At 45.9% G+C, this 18,769-nt stretch overlaps 1 protein-coding gene across 3 annotated transcripts in view; it reads right to left on the minus strand.

Annotated features, from left to right (window-relative positions):
- The window catches only part of LOC115144926 (semaphorin-6B), a 153,449-nt gene that overhangs the window by 20,701 nt on the left and 113,979 nt on the right, over nt 1–18,769 (minus strand). For all 3 annotated transcript variants that reach the window (XM_065003076.1, XM_065003075.1, XM_065003077.1), the window contains exons 14-16: nt 18,355–18,495; nt 8,537–8,614; nt 5,244–5,302 (exon numbers count right to left, since the gene is read on the minus strand). In XM_065003076.1, coding sequence (XP_064859148.1) covers nt 5,244–5,302; nt 8,537–8,614; nt 18,355–18,495 — 278 coding nt within the window. The remainder of the gene's footprint in view (nt 1–5,243; nt 5,303–8,536; nt 8,615–18,354; nt 18,496–18,769) is intronic.

Here is an 18,769-nt window from a genome sequence, read left to right on the forward strand (position 1 = left end):
ACAACTGCACCCCATGATGGCCTACGGTTATGGTTGGTGTTGGGCAGTAATTGATATCCTCAATTTAGGTGCGAAGGAAAAGCACACCATGGAAACTAATAACAAATATTCAAAAGATATGTCACAGGCAATAAACTCAAACTCCGGGCCGTGTTATTAGTTTAACGATCCACCGAGGGTTACAATCGCTCATTCTCCAATCAGGTACCTCGCAATTTCAACTTCATCTTTCCCACATGCTGTAGACATAAATCTAGTGTGCCATGGCTGTACACACCACAATATACAGTATGACCGCCAGCTGAAAACACAGAACTATTTGTTTCAGTGTTTTAACACCTCAGTGTTGTAGCATTGGGTTTGTTCCCATCACACACAGTTTAAGGTTTAGTAGTGGGATGATTCAATCATCCAGCATTGGTTGGGACTCCAGCCCATCTGGTTGGCTGATTGAATCAGCTCCTCCGCCCTGCTCCTCTGATTTACGACACACGCTTAATGAAATGCCTTCAGCACCATACATCCGCTCTGCCACAGGCCCACGGCTTTAGAAAATCCTCCTGTACAACAATGAGACCAATCCTCAGTGAGATGAGGCATCAGATAGACAGCTTTTGTGGTGAATTGAACAAAATCCCCTTTAAGGTGATCGATACACTGGGTGTGGAGACTAGTGAGGGGAGGCCGAATGTTACCTGGGAACAGCACGCTGGATTATAGTCTCAGTGAGAGATAATGCCACGAGTTTCAGAGACGATGTCACTATGCGAGGGTTAGGAATGAGGCATTATGGGGCTCTGGGACTTAACTAACTGCTGAACACTTTTCCCTCAGCCATGCAGCGTGAGGCCTTAGAACGCATTAGACTGAGGCAGTCAATCATCCTTCAGAAGATCAGCACTTCCTGTTGACACGCAGAGGCCTGATGGCGGTGTGTTAGCCAGCTATCGGCCCGGCTCGGTCGGCTCCTCACGGCAGCTGTTTGTCCTTTCATGCTCTCTCTGATACCCATCAGCTTTCACCTCGCTGCCTACTCTCTCTCTCTCCTACCACTCTCTTCTCCCCATACTCCTCACAAGAGAGACCCACATGAAAGAGAAGAAACCCTTCAGGAGTCCTCGCACCTCTCTAGATATTCAGGTTTGATGCTGCACATTGAAACTCCCTCACATTTCACAAACCTGCACCTCTCGTCAGACAGCAGGTAGGATAGGCCCAGCTCAAGCGTCTCAGATCTTTGCTTTGTGCCTGAGACGTATGTGAGAGGAACGTAGGCTGGCGTCTGGGGCGTGTGGGTTGCCCCCCTCCTTCTCGTTGTGCGAGGAGCGGAGCTTTGATAGTCGGGCACGGATGACTTCGGTGTAGTAAAGGTCGCCAAGATCTCAGACAGAGCAGCTCTCCTAGAGTGATTGCTGCAGTGTCTCTGCTGGGTTCAGCCTCAGGGAATGCATTTGTCATCTAGAGGTTTCAAAACTCTACTTACTGCTCCCACAATGTAAATATAAAGCACTAATCTTTACCGGCTCCTTTCAGGCCTCTAACCGACACAAATTAGAATGTGGTAAATGTGCTAACAAATGCTCCCTCCCGCTTCCTCTCCCCCGGAGTCCTTGCAGTTGTCACCCATTAACATGACGCAACCGCGTCAGATCTTTCCTGCTCTCGCTTCAATGCTGTGGACCTCAATTCATTTGTGATTGCAACCCGCTGTTCTCCAGGGCAAAACACCGCCTTACATTGAGAAATATTTTCACAGCACCATAATTGCTTCCATCTGTAATGGCTTCGCTCGCTGGCGAGGGTCTGTCATTATGCCTGAGTGCTTTCAAGGCGGCGTGGAAGGAGTGAATGGTGAGCGAGCAGCGAAGGAGCGTAAGAGTTGACTATCGCGTTTTGTCTTGGTTCACACAGACGGAAACCTACTCGGCTTCCCTGAGACGTCTTTCTGGGAAAAGGTAGATTTGAAATGCGTTGACTTGGAACAAGTGATAGTGACAGCATCCTCTCCTGCAGTGACAGCATCCTCTCCTGCAGTGACAGCATCCTCTCCTGCAGTGACAGCATCCTCTCCCATTTGACGCCTGGTTTAATACAGTGATAGTGCCAGCGACTCTCTCCTGCAGTGACAGCATCCTCTCCCATTTGACGCCTGGTTTAATACAGTGATAGTGCCAGCGACTCTCTCCTGCAGTGACAGCATCCTCTCCCATTTGACGCCTGGTTTAATACAGTGATAGTGCCAGCGACTCTCTCCTGCAGTGCCAGCATCCTCTCCTGCAGTGACAGCATCCTCTCCCATTTGACGCCTGGTTTAATACAGTGATAGTGCCAGCGACTCTCTCCTGCAGTGCCAGCATCCTCTCCTGCAGTGACAGCATCCTCTCCCATTTGACGCCTGGTTTAATACAGTTGACATTAGCTGATGAGCTTTTTGTGCGAACAGAAATTCCTGTTGATTCCCACAGCGTTTGCTAGTGAAGCCAGTGGGTGCATTGGAACCGTATCACTGGTACCAAGCTGTCTGGAGCTTTTGGGTGAAGAAACACCACTATAGGGTTCTAGCCTTTTTCTATGTACATAGTTTTACATTTTGTGAGAGTTAAAGGTCCCTTTCAACAAATGAAATAGTATACGGTTGATGTCTAGCCTGACACTTAGCTGAGCTTACCCTGTTGTAACTGATACTCCTGCAAGTTAGGTCATGACCTGGAAAACCTGCACTCTGCAGTCGCGTGGTGCAATAACTGCCCATAAGTGGAGCTGACACGTTAGACAATCAGTTGACGCCCGGACTCAAACCCCGCTCATTATTGTGTTTACACTGCTGGTGATTATTACCTGACAAGTTTAGAGGAGTTTTCAGAGCTGACTGGGTTCAACTCAAACATGATTAAAAGTCTAAGTCCAGCATTAGGCTTGGGCTGCTCTGGGGACAGAGTGATTGAGCTGTAGGCTGTGGGCTGACGTGAGGTAGGATAGGCCCAGACCCTCAGCATGCAGAGCCACGCGCATGCAAACACAAACTCACACAGGCTCTCCCCCTCTCCCTCTCCCTCACACACACACACACACACGCACACACACGCGCACACACACACACACACACACACACACACACACACACACACACACACACACACACACACACACACACACACACACACACACACACACACACACACACACACACACACACACACAGCTCTGATTGGACTCATTTGACTAAGCAGCCCTTCACCACAGGTCAGCTCAATTAAAAGCTGTGATGTCTCCATCTGCTTTGATCAGGACTGATTTAGAGAAGTCAGGCATCCAAACGTCTGACATTTCAGGGGGGAAATCGCAAACTCCTGTCCTGAACTGATCTCTGTGTTGTTGAGTAGAAGAAGAGAGACAGTGACTGCCTCTTTCCTAACCTGGGCTGAGGTAGACCACCATGGGATATACTGTTCCTGCACTGAATCATGCTCTAACTTTGATACTGTAGAAGGATGGATGGAGAGGGAGAGCAAAAGCGAGGTGTGAGAGCAGGAGTAGGCAGCCTCCTTGTGCCAACTGACAGAGTAACTGCCTCGTCACGCTATCGCTAACGGGAGCAGTGCCAACACGGTGATTCCAGACACGGAGGTGGCCTTCTCACTCCATTTGTCACGCCCCTGTCCAGGACCCCGGGCTCAGCCATGTCTCCTTCAGCCCCTCAGCCATCACGGCTGCAGACTGCTTTATAGATTCACTCCTGATATTTATTAGACTCAGATCGAGCCAAAGAGGAGATGAAAATCGATTCCCCCTCCTCTCATTCCAGGGGTACTTTTCTCTGACTAAGGAGAAGGACAGGCAGTAAGATGGGCTGTTAGCAGGGCTGTCCATCCATCTTCCTCTGTGGGGCGCCGAAAAGGGGGGGGGGGGGGGGTCTGGCTGGAGTTCGGTGGGCCCTAACCCGGCGCTGTGTGTGTGCAGTGGGGGCACCACTGAGTAGCGGCGGAGCCCGGGTACGCTCCCTCACTCAGGGAGAGAGAGAAGGAGGGAGATGGTGATGAATGCTGCATTAACCCATAGATAGATGGATGGAGCACGGCAGGCTCTTTTCTATCTGCCTGCTACAGACTCAGACAGATGTCAGGTAGAGAGATATGGACTGATATGCTTGTCTAATCTACCTCAGAGCTTTGGAGACTCACACCTGCCTTCTCTGTGTGTGTGTGTGTGTGTGTGTGTGTGTGTGTGTGTGTGTGTGTGTGTGTGTGTGTGTGTGTGTGTGTGTGTGTGTGTGTGTGTGTGTGATGTGAGAATGAAGACGATACTTCACAGGTTACAAACAGTAACACTATGAATGATGAAATGTCATAACTGGTCTCTTTTCTACAGCTTTTTGTCTTCCACAGACTGTCTTGTCTATTGATAGATACAGAGATCTGTGTAGACCATGTGAGCGATGTACACTGGGGGAACTATGTGCTGTAAAAACGGATTTAGCATCAATAGGAGTAGGAAATTGAAGCACAAGTTCATCACTATCTAAGACACAGTGCCTAATGATTCTGGCAGCTGATAGACTGATTCTGGCGCACCCTTTTGGCAAGCGTACGCAGGGCTACGGTGCACCATTCATCGTGAGACAACCAACAGCACCTCTGTCAGCAGAAGTCAGGGCCACCACACGTTTGTCATGTCAGCATCAGAACCGCAAGCGTAGAGGAAGAGTGACAAGCCACCGGCCCAGCACCCGTAGACAGAAAAAGATCAGGACCCAGAGGGGTCCAGGGGCGGGAGAGCAGCTTCAAACAGCCCCTCTGATGCAGGATTAGAGGCACGTGTGTGACCGTTATGTACTATGAACTTGAAGAGGTGGAAGAGGTGGAGCAGTAATAGCGCACATGTCTCATCAGAATTAATGGTGGGATCACAAGAGCCACGGGAGTCGAGGAGATTTCTCTCCGAGCAAATCGCTTTGCTGTGCCACCTTCATTTTCACAACAGAACACAACTCGGAGAACATCAAGGCGAGGATTCTCAGAGATGCATAATAATTAGCCAGAAGTGGGAAAAAATAAGCAAAGCTGGGGAAGAGAAAAAAAAGGAAAGATTCTAAACAGACATGGGGATTTCAACATGGGAATGATGATATGGAGCTAGGCAGCAGTATGATGTTCTACCCTAGAGAAGGAACACAGAACCAACACTAATACTTCTCAACACAGGTTGAGAGGATGGCAATAAAGAGAAAGAAAAACACATCTTACCGTCACAGTCGCCCAAATGGGACACGTTGCCGCGTTCTACGTCTTGCTCGAACGGCAGTCTGGAAGAGCGGAAAGACGCAGTCATTTATCAATGGACACAAACAATACATTGTGTAACTGCTTTGGTCTGACAGAACTTTCTGATTTTCTCTGGTAAACAAAACACTATGAAATGTACCAGAAAGGACAGGAAGAGTTTTTAGTGTGAAGATGATAGTACTCATACTGTACAGTATACCCCCACCTCTGAAAGCACGTCTGGATATGCTCTTTCCCCTCGTACTTTAAAAACAATTGACAATTTCTACTTTGGTAATATGAGACCTTGGAAAACTAAAAGGAGCTCTGACATTATATGATGAAGCGACAAAATAAAAAGGAAATGAAACCAGTGAGTTCCAGCGGCAGCAGTGAGACCAGACCAGGTGCATTATAGTCCCCTGGAGAGAGCAGGCCACTCTTAGTCATGGCCCATATCCAGAGAAACATCAGCTAGTTATTCTAATCTCGTGAATGTATACCATAAAGGCCCTCTAACGAGGAGAAATGGCTGCAGTTTGACTTCAAAATGGCCCCTGTCCAATTCTGTAATTTAAACATGGAAAGTGCCCAGGGCAAGAGGGCAGGCTGCACAGCAACAGTCACAGACAGCTCACTGGGATGTGTCTCCTGCTGTACGATCTGCAATTAGTTCAAAAGGCCCAGACAACAAGCAGGCCAACTGAGTGTTTTACTGCCTGAGAGTGACCTTGAAAAGTGAGTTTACACTGAAGTGGTTGGTGGCTACAGTAATTGTGAATATATTGCTCACCCTGATAGGGTATATTGTGTTGGCTAAATGCAGGCTGCAGGCTGTAATCTTTAGAGTAGATGGGTAGGATGGCAATGTTTTGTAACAATACCTTCAGCTGAGAAAATGATAATTAGTTTAAGGACGAATTGTCTACAGGAGGCAAGATTACCGGTAAAGTTATAACTGAGCAATATGAACGTAAAGTCTGATAAAGATGTACAAAACACCTAAAGTAATAAAACAATATCAACACAAACTAATCAGTAAGGAACTTAATTATCTTCCTTTCAATATAGTCCACGTTACAGTCTTATATTATATTATAGTCCATGTTACAGTCCATGTTATAGTCCATGTTACAGTCTTATATTATATTATAGTATAGTCCATGTTACTGTCCATGTTACAGTATTATATTATATTATAGTATAGTCCATGTTATAGTCCATGTTACAGTCCATGTTATAGTCCATGTTACAGTCTTATATTATATTATAGTATAGTCCATGTTACTGTCCATGTTACAGTATTATATTATATTATAGTATAGTCCATGTTATAGTCCATGTTACAGTCCATGTTATAGTCCATGTTACAGTCTTATATTATATTATAGTTCATGTTACAGTCCATGTTATAGTCCCTGTTACAGTCCATGTTATAGTCCATATTACAGTCTTATATTGCAAACTACTGAGAGTTTCTTCATTGCCCAGCATTGTTTTGACTTTTCCAAATGGAATTCATCCTCAAACTAGAACTGGCGCATCACTCGATACAGGATCGATGGGCAAGTTGACCGCCCTTGTTAAATCAAATCAGAAACAACACAGGAGCCTTAACTGTAGAACGGTGAGGCCGTAAGGTGCTCTTTAAGGCTCTGTTGTCTGATACTGCTGGCACTGTACCTGTTCGCACACAGAAATCAATAAGCAGCCTCTCTAAAGAGAGATTTTATTTCACTGGGCTGGGTGGACGTGAGGGGAAGTGGTGGGGGAGTGGTGGGGGAGAGGGCGGGGGGCGGTGGGGGAACGGGGGGAACGGTGGGGGAGGGATGGGGAGTGGGAAGGGAGTGTGGGGGAGCGGGGGGGATTGGGAGGGAGCGGTGGGGGAGCGGGAGGGAAGCGTGGGGGAGTGGGTGGGGGAGCGGAAAGGAAGCGAGGGGGGAGCGGGGAAGGTTTACAGACCAGAACAAGAGGTGAGCTGCCAAGACAGGCAGGAATCTTCCTATGGCAGTAGAGCAAGACCAACACAACCCTGACAAAGACGTACACCCAGCTCTGGATATTAAGCTGTATTGAAAATGCAGCATTGTTGTGAACACACAACGGCAATAGCAGACATCATAGATGAATGAATGAATGAACACAGCTCGCTCTGACAGGATAGTAAAACTAAATGAGGGCATGTTTGTGCAGTGACAGCTTGTGCTGCAGGCTTATAAACTGTAGGCTCTGTCAGAACCTAAGCCTAACTCATTAAGTACCAATAATGATTGTTACAGCAACCCAGGTGGTCCAGCAGGTACAGATGAAACAGAGAGCAGGTACAGACCAGACAGAGAGCAGACAGACACCAAACAGAGACCAGACAGAGGGCAGGTACAGACCAGACAGAGAGCAGGTACAGACCAGACAGAGACCAGACAGACACCAAACAGACACCAAATAGACACCAGACAGAGACCAGACAGAGGGCAGGTACAGACCAGACAGAGAGCAGGTACAGACCAGACAGACACCAGACAGAGACCCGACAGCAAACAGAGACCAGACAGAGATCAGACAGAGACCAAACAGAGACCAGACAGAAACCAGACAGAGACCAGACAGAGTCCAAACAGAGACCAGACAGAGATCAGACAGAGACCAGGCAGACAGCAAACAAAGACCAGACAGAGACCAGACAGAAACCAGACAGAGACCAGACAGAGTCCAAACAGAGACCAGACAGACACCAAACAGAGACCAAACAGAGACCAGACAGAGACCAGACAGAGACCAAAAAGAGACCAAACAGAGAACAGACAGAGACCAGACAGAGACCAGACAGAGACCAGACAGAGACCAGACAGACACCAGACAGAGACCAGACAGACACCAAACAAAGACCAGACAGAGACCAGACAGAGACCAGACAGAGACCAGACAGACACCAAACAGAGACCAGACAGAGACCAAACAGAGACCAGACAGAAACCAGACAGAGATCAGACAGAGACCAAACAAAGACCAGACAGAGACAAAATAGAGACCAGACAGAGTCCAGACAGACACCAGACAGAGACCAGACAGAGACCAGACAGAGACCAGACGGAGACCAATTGGAGATCAAACGGAGACCAGACAAAGACCAAACAGACACCAGACAGAGTCCTGAAAGAAACAAAACAGAGTACAAAGGTACCAGCGAGACCCGGGGCAGGTCCATAGCAGACAGGGAACAGACAGAGAGACAGACAGAGGCCAGAGCAGTGCCCTTGTCACCCCCAGCACCTCACCTAGTCCCGGGCCTGAGGAAAGAGCAGGTGCTTCCCCTGGTCCAGCCACAGTAGGGGTCCCTGGAGGCGATGCAGTTCCTGGAGATAAACAGAGTAAACACGGTCTTTAGTGATGGATCCATTCCAAATGTGCATGGGATTACAGACATGTATGAGTCCCCAGGTTCAGTGAACACATTACAGACATGTATGAGTCCCCAGGTTCAGTGAACACATTACAGACATGTATGAGATGTTTGAGTCCCCAGGTTCAGTGAACACATTACAGACATGTATGAGTCCCCGGGTTCAGTGAACACATTACAGACATGTATGAGTCCCCGGGTTCAGTGAACACATTACAGACATGTATGAGTCCCCAGGTTCAGTGAACACATTACAGACATGTATGAGATGTTTGAGTCCCCAGGTTCAGTGAACACATTACAGACATGTATGAGTCCCCGGGTTCAGTGAACACATTACAGACATGTATGAGTCCCCAGGTTCAGTGAACACATTACAGACATGTATGAGATGTTTGAGTCCCCAGGTTCAGTGAACACATTACAGACATGTATGAGATGTTTGAGTCACCAGGTTCAGTGAACACATTACAGACATGTATGAGATGTTTGAGTCCCCAGGTTCAGTGGACACATTACAGACATGTATGAGATGTTTGAGTCCCCAGGTTCAGTGAACACATTACAGACATGTATGAGTCCCCAGGTTCAGTGAACACATTACAGACATGTATGAGTCCCCGGGTTCAGTGAACACATTACAGACATGTATGAGTCCCCAGGTTCAGTGAACACATTACAGACATGTATGAGTCCCCAGGTTCAGTGAACACATTACAGACATGTATGAGTCCCCAGGTTCAGTGAACACATTACAGACATGTATGAGTCCGCGGGTTCAGTGAACACATTACAGACATGTATGAGTCCCCGGGTTCAGTGAATACATTACAGACATGTATGAGTCCCCGGGTTCAGTGAACACATTACAGACATGTATGAGATGTTTGAGTCACCAGGTTCAGTGAGCACATTACAGACATGTATGAGATGTTTGAGTCCCCAGGTTCAGTGAACACATTACAGACATGTATGAGATGTTTGAGTCACCAGGTTCAGTGAACACATTACAGACATGTATGAGATGTTTGAGTCCCCAGGTTCAGTGAACACATTACAGACATGTATGAGATGTTTGAGTCCCCGGGTTCAGTGAACACATTACAGACATGTATGAGATGTTTGAGTCCCCGGGTTCAGTGAACACATTACAGACATGTATGAGATGTTTGAGTCCCCGGGTTCAGTGAACACATTACAGACATGTATGAGTCCCCAGGTTCAGTGAACACATTACAGACATGTATGAGTCCCCGGGTTCAGTGAACACATTACAGACATGTATGAGTCCCCAGGTTCAGTGAACACATTACAGACATGTATGAGTCCCCAGGTTCAGTGAACACATTACAGACATGTATGAGTCCCCGGGTTCAGTGAACACATTACAGACATGTATGAGATGTTTGAGTCCCCAGGTTCAGTGAACACATTACAGACATGTATGAGTCCCCAGGTTCAGTGAACACATTACAGACATGTATGAGTCCCCAGGTTCAGTGAACACATTACAGACATGTATGAGATGTTTGAGTCCCCAGGTTCAGTGAACACATTACAGACATGTATGAGATGTTTGAGTCACCAGGTTCAGTGAACACATTACAGACATGTATGAGTCCCCAGGTTCAGTGAACACATTACAGACATGTATGAGTCCCCGGGTTCAGTGAACACATTACAGACATGTATGAGTCCCCAGGTTCAGTGAACACATTAAAGACATGTATGAGTCCCCAGGTTCAGTGAACACATTACAGACATGTATGAGTCCCCAGGTTCAGTGAACACATTACAGACATGTATGAGTCCCCAGGTTCAGTGAACACATTACAGACATGTATGAGTCCCCGGGTTCAGTGAACACATTACAGACATGTATGAGATGTTTGAGTCCCCAGGTTCAGTGAACACATTACAGACATGTATGAGTCCCCGGGTTCAGTGAACACATTACAGACATGTATGAGTCCCCAGGTTCAGTGAACACATTACAGACATGTATGAGATGTTTGAGTCCCCAGGTTCAGTGAACACATTACAGACATGTATGAGATGTTTGAGTCACCAGGTTCAGTGAACACATTACAGACATGTATGAGATGTTTGAGTCCCCAGGTTCAGTGAACACATTACAGACATGTATGAGATGTTTGAGTCCCCAGGTTCAGTGTTTGTATGAGTCCCCAGGTTCAGTGAACACATTACAGACATGTATGAGTCCCCAGGTTCAGTGAACACATTACAGACATGTATGAGTCCCCAGGTTCAGTGAACACATTACAGACATGTATGAGTCCCCAGGTTCAGTGAACACATTACAGACATGTATGAGTCCCCAGGTTCAGTGAACACATTACAGACATGTATGAGTCCCCAGGTTCAGTGAACACATTACAGACATGTATGAGTCCCCGGGTTCAGTGAACACATTACAGACATGTATGAGTCCCCGGGTTCAGTGAATACATTACAGACATGTATGAGTCCCCGGGTTCAGTGAACACATTACAGACATGTATGAGATGTTTGAGTCACCAGGTTCAGTGAGCACATTACAGACATGTATGAGATGTTTGAGTCCCCAGGTTCAGTGAACACATTACAGACATGTATGAGATGTTTGAGTCACCAGGTTCAGTGAACACATTACAGACATGTATGAGATGTTTGAGTCCCCAGGTTCAGTGAACACATTACAGACATGTATGAGATGTTTGAGTCCCAGGTTCAGTGAACACATTACAGACATGTATGAGATGTTTGAGTCCCCGGGTTCAGTGAACACATTACAGACATGTATGAGATGTTTGAGTCCCCGGGTTCAGTGAACACATTACAGACATGTATGAGTCCCCAGGTTCAGTGAACACATTACAGACATGTATGAGTCCCCAGGTTCAGTGAACACATTACAGACATGTATGAGTCCCCAGGTTCAGTGAACACATTACAGACATGTATGAGTCCCCAGGTTCAGTGAACACATTACAGACATGTATGAGTCCCCGGGTTCAGTGAACACATTACAGACATGTATGAGATGTTTGAGTCCCCAGGTTCAGTGAACACATTACAGACATGTATGAGTCCCCAGGTTCAGTGAACACATTACAGACATGTATGAGTCCCCAGGTTCAGTGAACACATTACAGACATGTATGAGATGTTTGAGTCCCCAGGTTCAGTGAACACATTACAGACATGTATGAGATGTTTGAGTCACCAGGTTCAGTGAACACATTACAGACATGTATGAGTCCCCAGGTTCAGTGAACACATTACAGACATGTATGAGTCCCCGGGTTCAGTGAACACATTACAGACATGTATGAGTCCCCAGGTTCAGTGAACACATTAAAGACATGTATGAGTCCCCAGGTTCAGTGAACACATTACAGACATGTATGAGTCCCCAGGTTCAGTGAACACATTACAGACATGTATGAGTCCCCAGGTTCAGTGAACACATTACAGACATGTATGAGTCCCCGGGTTCAGTGAACACATTACAGACATGTATGAGATGTTTGAGTCCCCAGGTTCAGTGAACACATTACAGACATGTATGAGTCCCCGGGTTCAGTGAACACATTACAGACATGTATGAGTCCCCAGGTTCAGTGAACACATTACAGACATGTATGAGATGTTTGAGTCCCCAGGTTCAGTGAACACATTACAGACATGTATGAGATGTTTGAGTCACCAGGTTCAGTGAACACATTACAGACATGTATGAGATGTTTGAGTCCCCAGGTTCAGTGAACACATTACAGACATGTATGAGATGTTTGAGTCCCCAGGTTCAGTGAACACATTACAGACATGTATGAGTCCCCAGGTTCAGTGAACACATTACAGACATGTATGAGTCCCCGGGTTCAGTGAACACATTACAGACATGTATGAGTCCCCAGGTTCAGTGAACACATTACAGACATGTATGAGTCCCCAGGTTCAGTGAACACATTACAGACATGTATGAGTCCCCAGGTTCAGTGAACACATTACAGACATGTATGAGTCCCCAGGTTCAGTGAACACATTACAGACATGTATGAGTCCCCAGGTTCAGTGAACACATTACAGACATGTATGAGTCCCCGGGTTCAGTGAACACATTACAGACATGTATGAGTCCCCGGGTTCAGTGAATACATTACAGACATGTATGAGTCCCCGGGTTCAGTGAACACATTACAGACATGTATGAGATGTTTGAGTCACCAGGTTCAGTGAACACATTACAGACATGTATGAGATGTTTGAGTCCCCAGGTTCAGTGAACACATTACAGACATGTATGAGATGTTTGAGTCCCCAGGTTCAGTGAACACATTACAGACATGTATGAGATGTTTGAGTCCCCAGGTTCAGTGAACACATTACAGACATGTATGAGATGTTTGAGTCCCCAGGTTCAGTGAACACATTACAGACATGTATGAGATGTTTGAGTCCCCGGGTTCAGTGAACACATTACAGACATGTATGAGATGTTTGAGTCCCCGGGTTCAGTGAACACATTACAGACATGTATGAGATGTTTGAGTCCCGGGTTCAGTGAACACATTACAGACATGTATGAGATGTTTGAGTCCCCAGGTTCAGTGAACACATTACAGACATGTATGAGTCCCCAGGTTCAGTGAACACATTACAGACATGTATGAGTCCCCAGGTTCAGTGAACACATTACAGACATGTATGAGTCCCCAGGTTCAGTGAACACATTACAGACATGTATGAGTCCCCAGGTTCAGTGAACACATTACAGACATGTATGAGTCCCCGGGTTCAGTGAACACATTACAGACATGTATGAGATGTTTGAGTCCCCAGGTTCAGTGAACACATTACAGACATGTATGAGTCCCCAGGTTCAGTGAACACATTACAGACATGTATGAGTCCCCAGGTTCAGTGAACACATTACAGACATGTATGAGATGTTTGAGGTTCAGTGAACACATTACAGACATGTATGAGATGTTTGAGTCCCAGGTTCAGTGAACACATTACAGACATGTATGAGTCCCCAGGTTCAGTGAACACATTACAGACATGTATGAGTCCCCAGGTTCAGTGAACACATTACAGACATGTATGAGTCCCCAGGTTCAGTGAACACATTAAAGACATGTATGAGTCCCCAGGTTCAGTGAACACATTACAGACATGTATGAGTCCCCAGGTTCAGTGAACACATTACAGACATGTATGAGTCCCCAGGTTCAGTGAACACATTACAGACATGACATGTTTGAGTCCCCAGGTTCAGTGAACACATTACAGACATGTATGAGATGTTTGAGTCCCCAGGTTCAGTGAACACATTACAGACATGTATGAGTCCCCAGGTTCAGTGAACACATTACAGACATGTCCCCAGGTTCAGTGAACACATTACAGACATGTATGAGATGTTTGAGTCCCCAGGTTCAGTGAACACATTACAGACATGTATGAGATGTTTGAGTCCCCAGGTTCAGTGAACACATTACAGACATGTATGAGATGTTTGAGTCCCCAGGTTCAGTGAACACATTACAGACATGTATGAGATGTTTGAGTCCCCAGGTTCAGTGAACACATTACAGACATGTATGAGATGTTTGAGTCCCCAGGTTCAGTGAACACATTACAGACATGTATGAGTCCCCAGGTTCAGTGAACACATTACAGACATGTATGAGTCCCCAGGTTCAGTGAACACATTACAGACATGTATGAGTCCCCAGGTTCAGTGAACACATTACAGACATGTATGAGTCCCCAGGTTCAGTGAACACATTACAGACATGTATGAGTCCCCAGGTTCAGTGAACACATTACAGACATGTATGAGTCCCCAGGTTCAGTGAACACATTACAGACATGTATGAGTCCCCAGGTTCAGTGAACACATTACAGACATGTATGAGTCCCCAGGTTCAGTGAACACATTACAGACATGTATGAGTCCCCGGGTTCAGTGAACACATTACAGACATGTATGAGATGTTTGAGTCCCCAGGTTCAGTGAACACATTACAGACATGTATGAGATGTTTGAGTCCCCAGGTTCAGTGAACACATTACAGACATGTATGAGATGTTTGAGTCACCAGGTTCAGTGAACACATTACAGACATGTATGAGATGTTTGAGTCACCAGGTTCAGTGAACACATTACAGACATGTATGAGATGTTTGAGTCCCCAGGTTCAGTGAACACATTACAGACATGTATGAGATGTTTGAGTCCCCGGGTTCAGTGAACACATTACAGACATGTATGAGATGTTTGAGTCCCGGGTTCAGTGAACACATTACAGACATGTATGAGATGTTTGAGTCCCCAGGTTCAGTGAACACATTACAGACATGTATGAGTCCCCAGGTTCAGTGAACACATTACAGACATGTATGAGTCCCCATTCAGTGAACACATTACAGACATGTATGAGTCCCCAGGTTCAGTGAACACATTACAGACATGTATGAGTCCCCAGGTTCAGTGAACACATTACAGACATGTATGAGTCCCCAGGTTCAGTGAACACATTACAGACATGTATGAGTCCCCAGGTTCAGTGAACACATTACAGACATGTATGAGTCCCCAGGTTCAGTGAACACATTACAGACATGTATGAGTCCCCCAGGTTCAGTGAACACATTACAGACATGTATGAGTCCCCGGTTCAGTGAACACATTACAGACATGTATGAGTCCCCAGGTTCAGTGAACACATTACAGACATGTATGAGTCCCCAGGTTCAGTGAACACATTACAGACATGTATGAGTCCCCAGGTTCAGTGAACACATTACAGACATGTATGAGTCCCCAGGTTCAGTGAACACATTACAGACATGTATGAGTCCCCGGGTTCAGTGAACACATTACAGACATGTATGAGTCCCCAGGTTCAGTGAACACATTACAGACATGTATGAGTCCCCAGGTTCAGTGAACACATTACAGACATGTATGAGATGTTTGAGTCCCCAGGTTCAGTGAACACATTACAGACATGTATGAGTCCCCAGGTTCAGTGAACACATTACAGACATGTATGAGTCCCCAGGTTCAGTGAACACATTACAGACATGTATGAGATGTTTGAGTCCCCAGGTTCAGTGAACACATTACAGACATGTATGAGATGTTTGAGTCCCAGGTTCAGTGAACACATTACAGACATGTATGAGATGTTTGAGTCCCCAGGTTCAGTGAACACATTACAGACATGTATGGTTCAGATGTTTGAGTCCCCAGGTTCAGTGAACACATTACAGACATGTATGAGTCCCCAGGTTCAGTGAACACATTACAGACATGTATGAGATGTTTGAGTCCCAGGTTCAGTGAACACATTACAGACATGTATGAGATTCAGTTTGACATGTCCCCAGGTTCAGTGAACACATTACAGACATGTATGAGTTTGAGTCCCCAGGTTCAGTGAACACATTACAGACATGTATGAGATGTTTGAGTCCCCAGGTTCAGTGAACACATTACAGACATGTATGAGTCCCCAGGTTCAGTGAACACATTACAGACATGTATGAGTCCCCAGGTTCAGTGAACACATTACAGACATGTATGAGATGTTTGAGTCCCCAGGTTCAGTGAACACATTACAGACATGTATGAGATGTTTGAGTCACCAGGTTCAGTGAACACATTACAGACATGTATGAGATGTTTGAGTCCCCAGGTTCAGTGAACACATTACAGACATGTATGAGATGTTTGAGTCCCCAGGTTCAGTGAACACATTACAGACATGTATGAGTCCCCAGGTTCAGTGACATGTATGAGATGTTTGAGTCAGTGAACATTACAGACATGTATGAGTCCCCAGGTTCAGTGAACACATTACAGACATGTATGAGTCCCCAGGTTCAGTGAACACATTACAGACATGTATGAGTCCCCATGGTTCAGTGAACACATTACAGACATGTATGAGATGTTTGAGTCCCCAGGTTCAGTGAACACATTACAGACATGTATGAGTCCCCAGGTTCAGTGAACACATTACAGACATGTATGAGTCCCCAGGTTCAGTGAACACATTACAGACATGTATGAGTCCCCAGGTTCAGTGAACACATTACAGACATGTATGAGTCCCCAGGTTCAGTGAACACATTACAGACATGTATGAGTCCCCAGGTTCAGTGAACACATTACAGACATGTGTATGAGATGTTTGAGTCCCCAGGTTCAGTGAACACATTACAGACATGTATGAGATGTTTGAGTCACCAGGTTCAGTGAACACATTACAGACATGTATGAGTCCCCAGGTTCAGTGAACACATTACAGACATGTATGAGTCCCAGGTTCAGTGAACACATTACAGACATGTATGAGTCCCCGGGTTCAGTGAACACATTACAGACATGTATGAGATGTTTGAGTCCCCAGGTTCAGTGAACACATTACAGACATGTATGAGATGTTTGAGTCACCAGGTTCAGTGAACACATTACAGACATGTATGAGATGTTTGAGTCCCCAGGTTCAGTGAACACATTACAGACATGTATGAGATGTTTGAGTCACCAGGTTCAGTGAACACATTACAGACATGTATGAGTCCCCAGGTTCAGTGAACACATTACAGACATGTATGAGTCCCCGGGTTCAGTGAACACATTACAGACATGTATGAGATGTTTGAGTCCCCAGGTTCAGTGAACACATTACAGACATGTATGAGATGTTTGAGTCACCAGGTTCAGTGAACACATTACAGACATGTATGAGATGTTTGAGTCCCCAGGTTCAGTGAACACATTACAGACATGTATGAGATGTTTGAGTCACCAGGTTCAGTGAACACATTACAGACATGTATGAGTCCCCAGGTTCAGTGAACACATTACAGACATGTATGAGTCCCCAGGTTCAGTGAACACATTACAGACATGTATGAGTCCCCAGGTTCAGTGAACACATTACAGACATGTATGAGTCCCCGGGTTCAGTGAACACATTACAGACATGTATGAGATGTTTGAGTCCCCAGGTTCAGTGAACACATTACAGACATGTATGAGTCCCCAGGTTCAGTGAACACATTACAGACATGTATGAGTCCCCAGGTTCAGTGAACACATTACAGACATGTATGAGTCCCCAGGTTCAGTGAACACATTACAGACATGTATGAGTCCCCGGGTTCAGTGAACACATTACAGACATGTATGAGTCCCCAGGTTCAGTGAACACATTACAGACATGTATGAGTCCCCAGGTTCAGTGAACACATTACAGACATGTATGAGTCCCCAGGTTCAGTGAACACATAAAAAATGTGAAATATGGTTTACTGCATGTCACTCCTCACTAGGTCTGGAGACTGCTGGCATCAAGGCAACACGACTTAGTGATGGATCAGCAAGGCCCAAAGGCAAGAAAGTAAGACTTGTGTTGTGGTATTTTGGATTTACAGATCTGTTGAAGAGCACTTGGGGATGTGGTAAAGTATTTAGGTGCACTGAGGGTAGCTTTTTTAACGTTGGCAGAAGGTTTAGGGCCTGACTAAAGGTGTGACTTTAATGACCGGTACTGGGCGGGGCTTAGGGTAAGTGACAGATCTACTGTATGTGGCTGAAAAGTGTGTGTGAGCTACAGAGGACAGTGACGTGTTTGTAGGGTGTGTGTGAGGTGTGTGTGTGTGACTTACTTCATGCAGCGTGAGTAGAGCTGGCATCGTGCCACAGGGACCCTGACCACACAAGAGGGGAAGGCCAGCAGCAGAGAGCGGCTCACCCGGTCCAGAGTCAGGGACAACAGATGCCTCGCCTGCGGAGTGTCCTCCCCACACCTGGACACACACACAGAGTTAACATATTAATGCACCTCAATATCAAACATAATATCACACACTGACTGCACAGAACCCTACTCTATTTCATATTGATCTCAATACACGTGACACCAAGACAACACTCACTGCTCAGTTCTTCACACCTAATGCTTCATGAAGTATAACTCAAACTAGTTAAACTCAAACCAGTATAACTCAAACCAGTATAACTCAAACCAGTTTAACTCAAACCAGTATAACTCAAACCAGTATAACTCAAACCAGTATAACT

Source organism: Oncorhynchus nerka, linkage group LG17 (assembly GCF_034236695.1).
Source record: "Oncorhynchus nerka isolate Pitt River linkage group LG17, Oner_Uvic_2.0, whole genome shotgun sequence".
Classification (NCBI taxonomy): Eukaryota; Metazoa; Chordata; class Actinopteri; order Salmoniformes; family Salmonidae; genus Oncorhynchus; species Oncorhynchus nerka.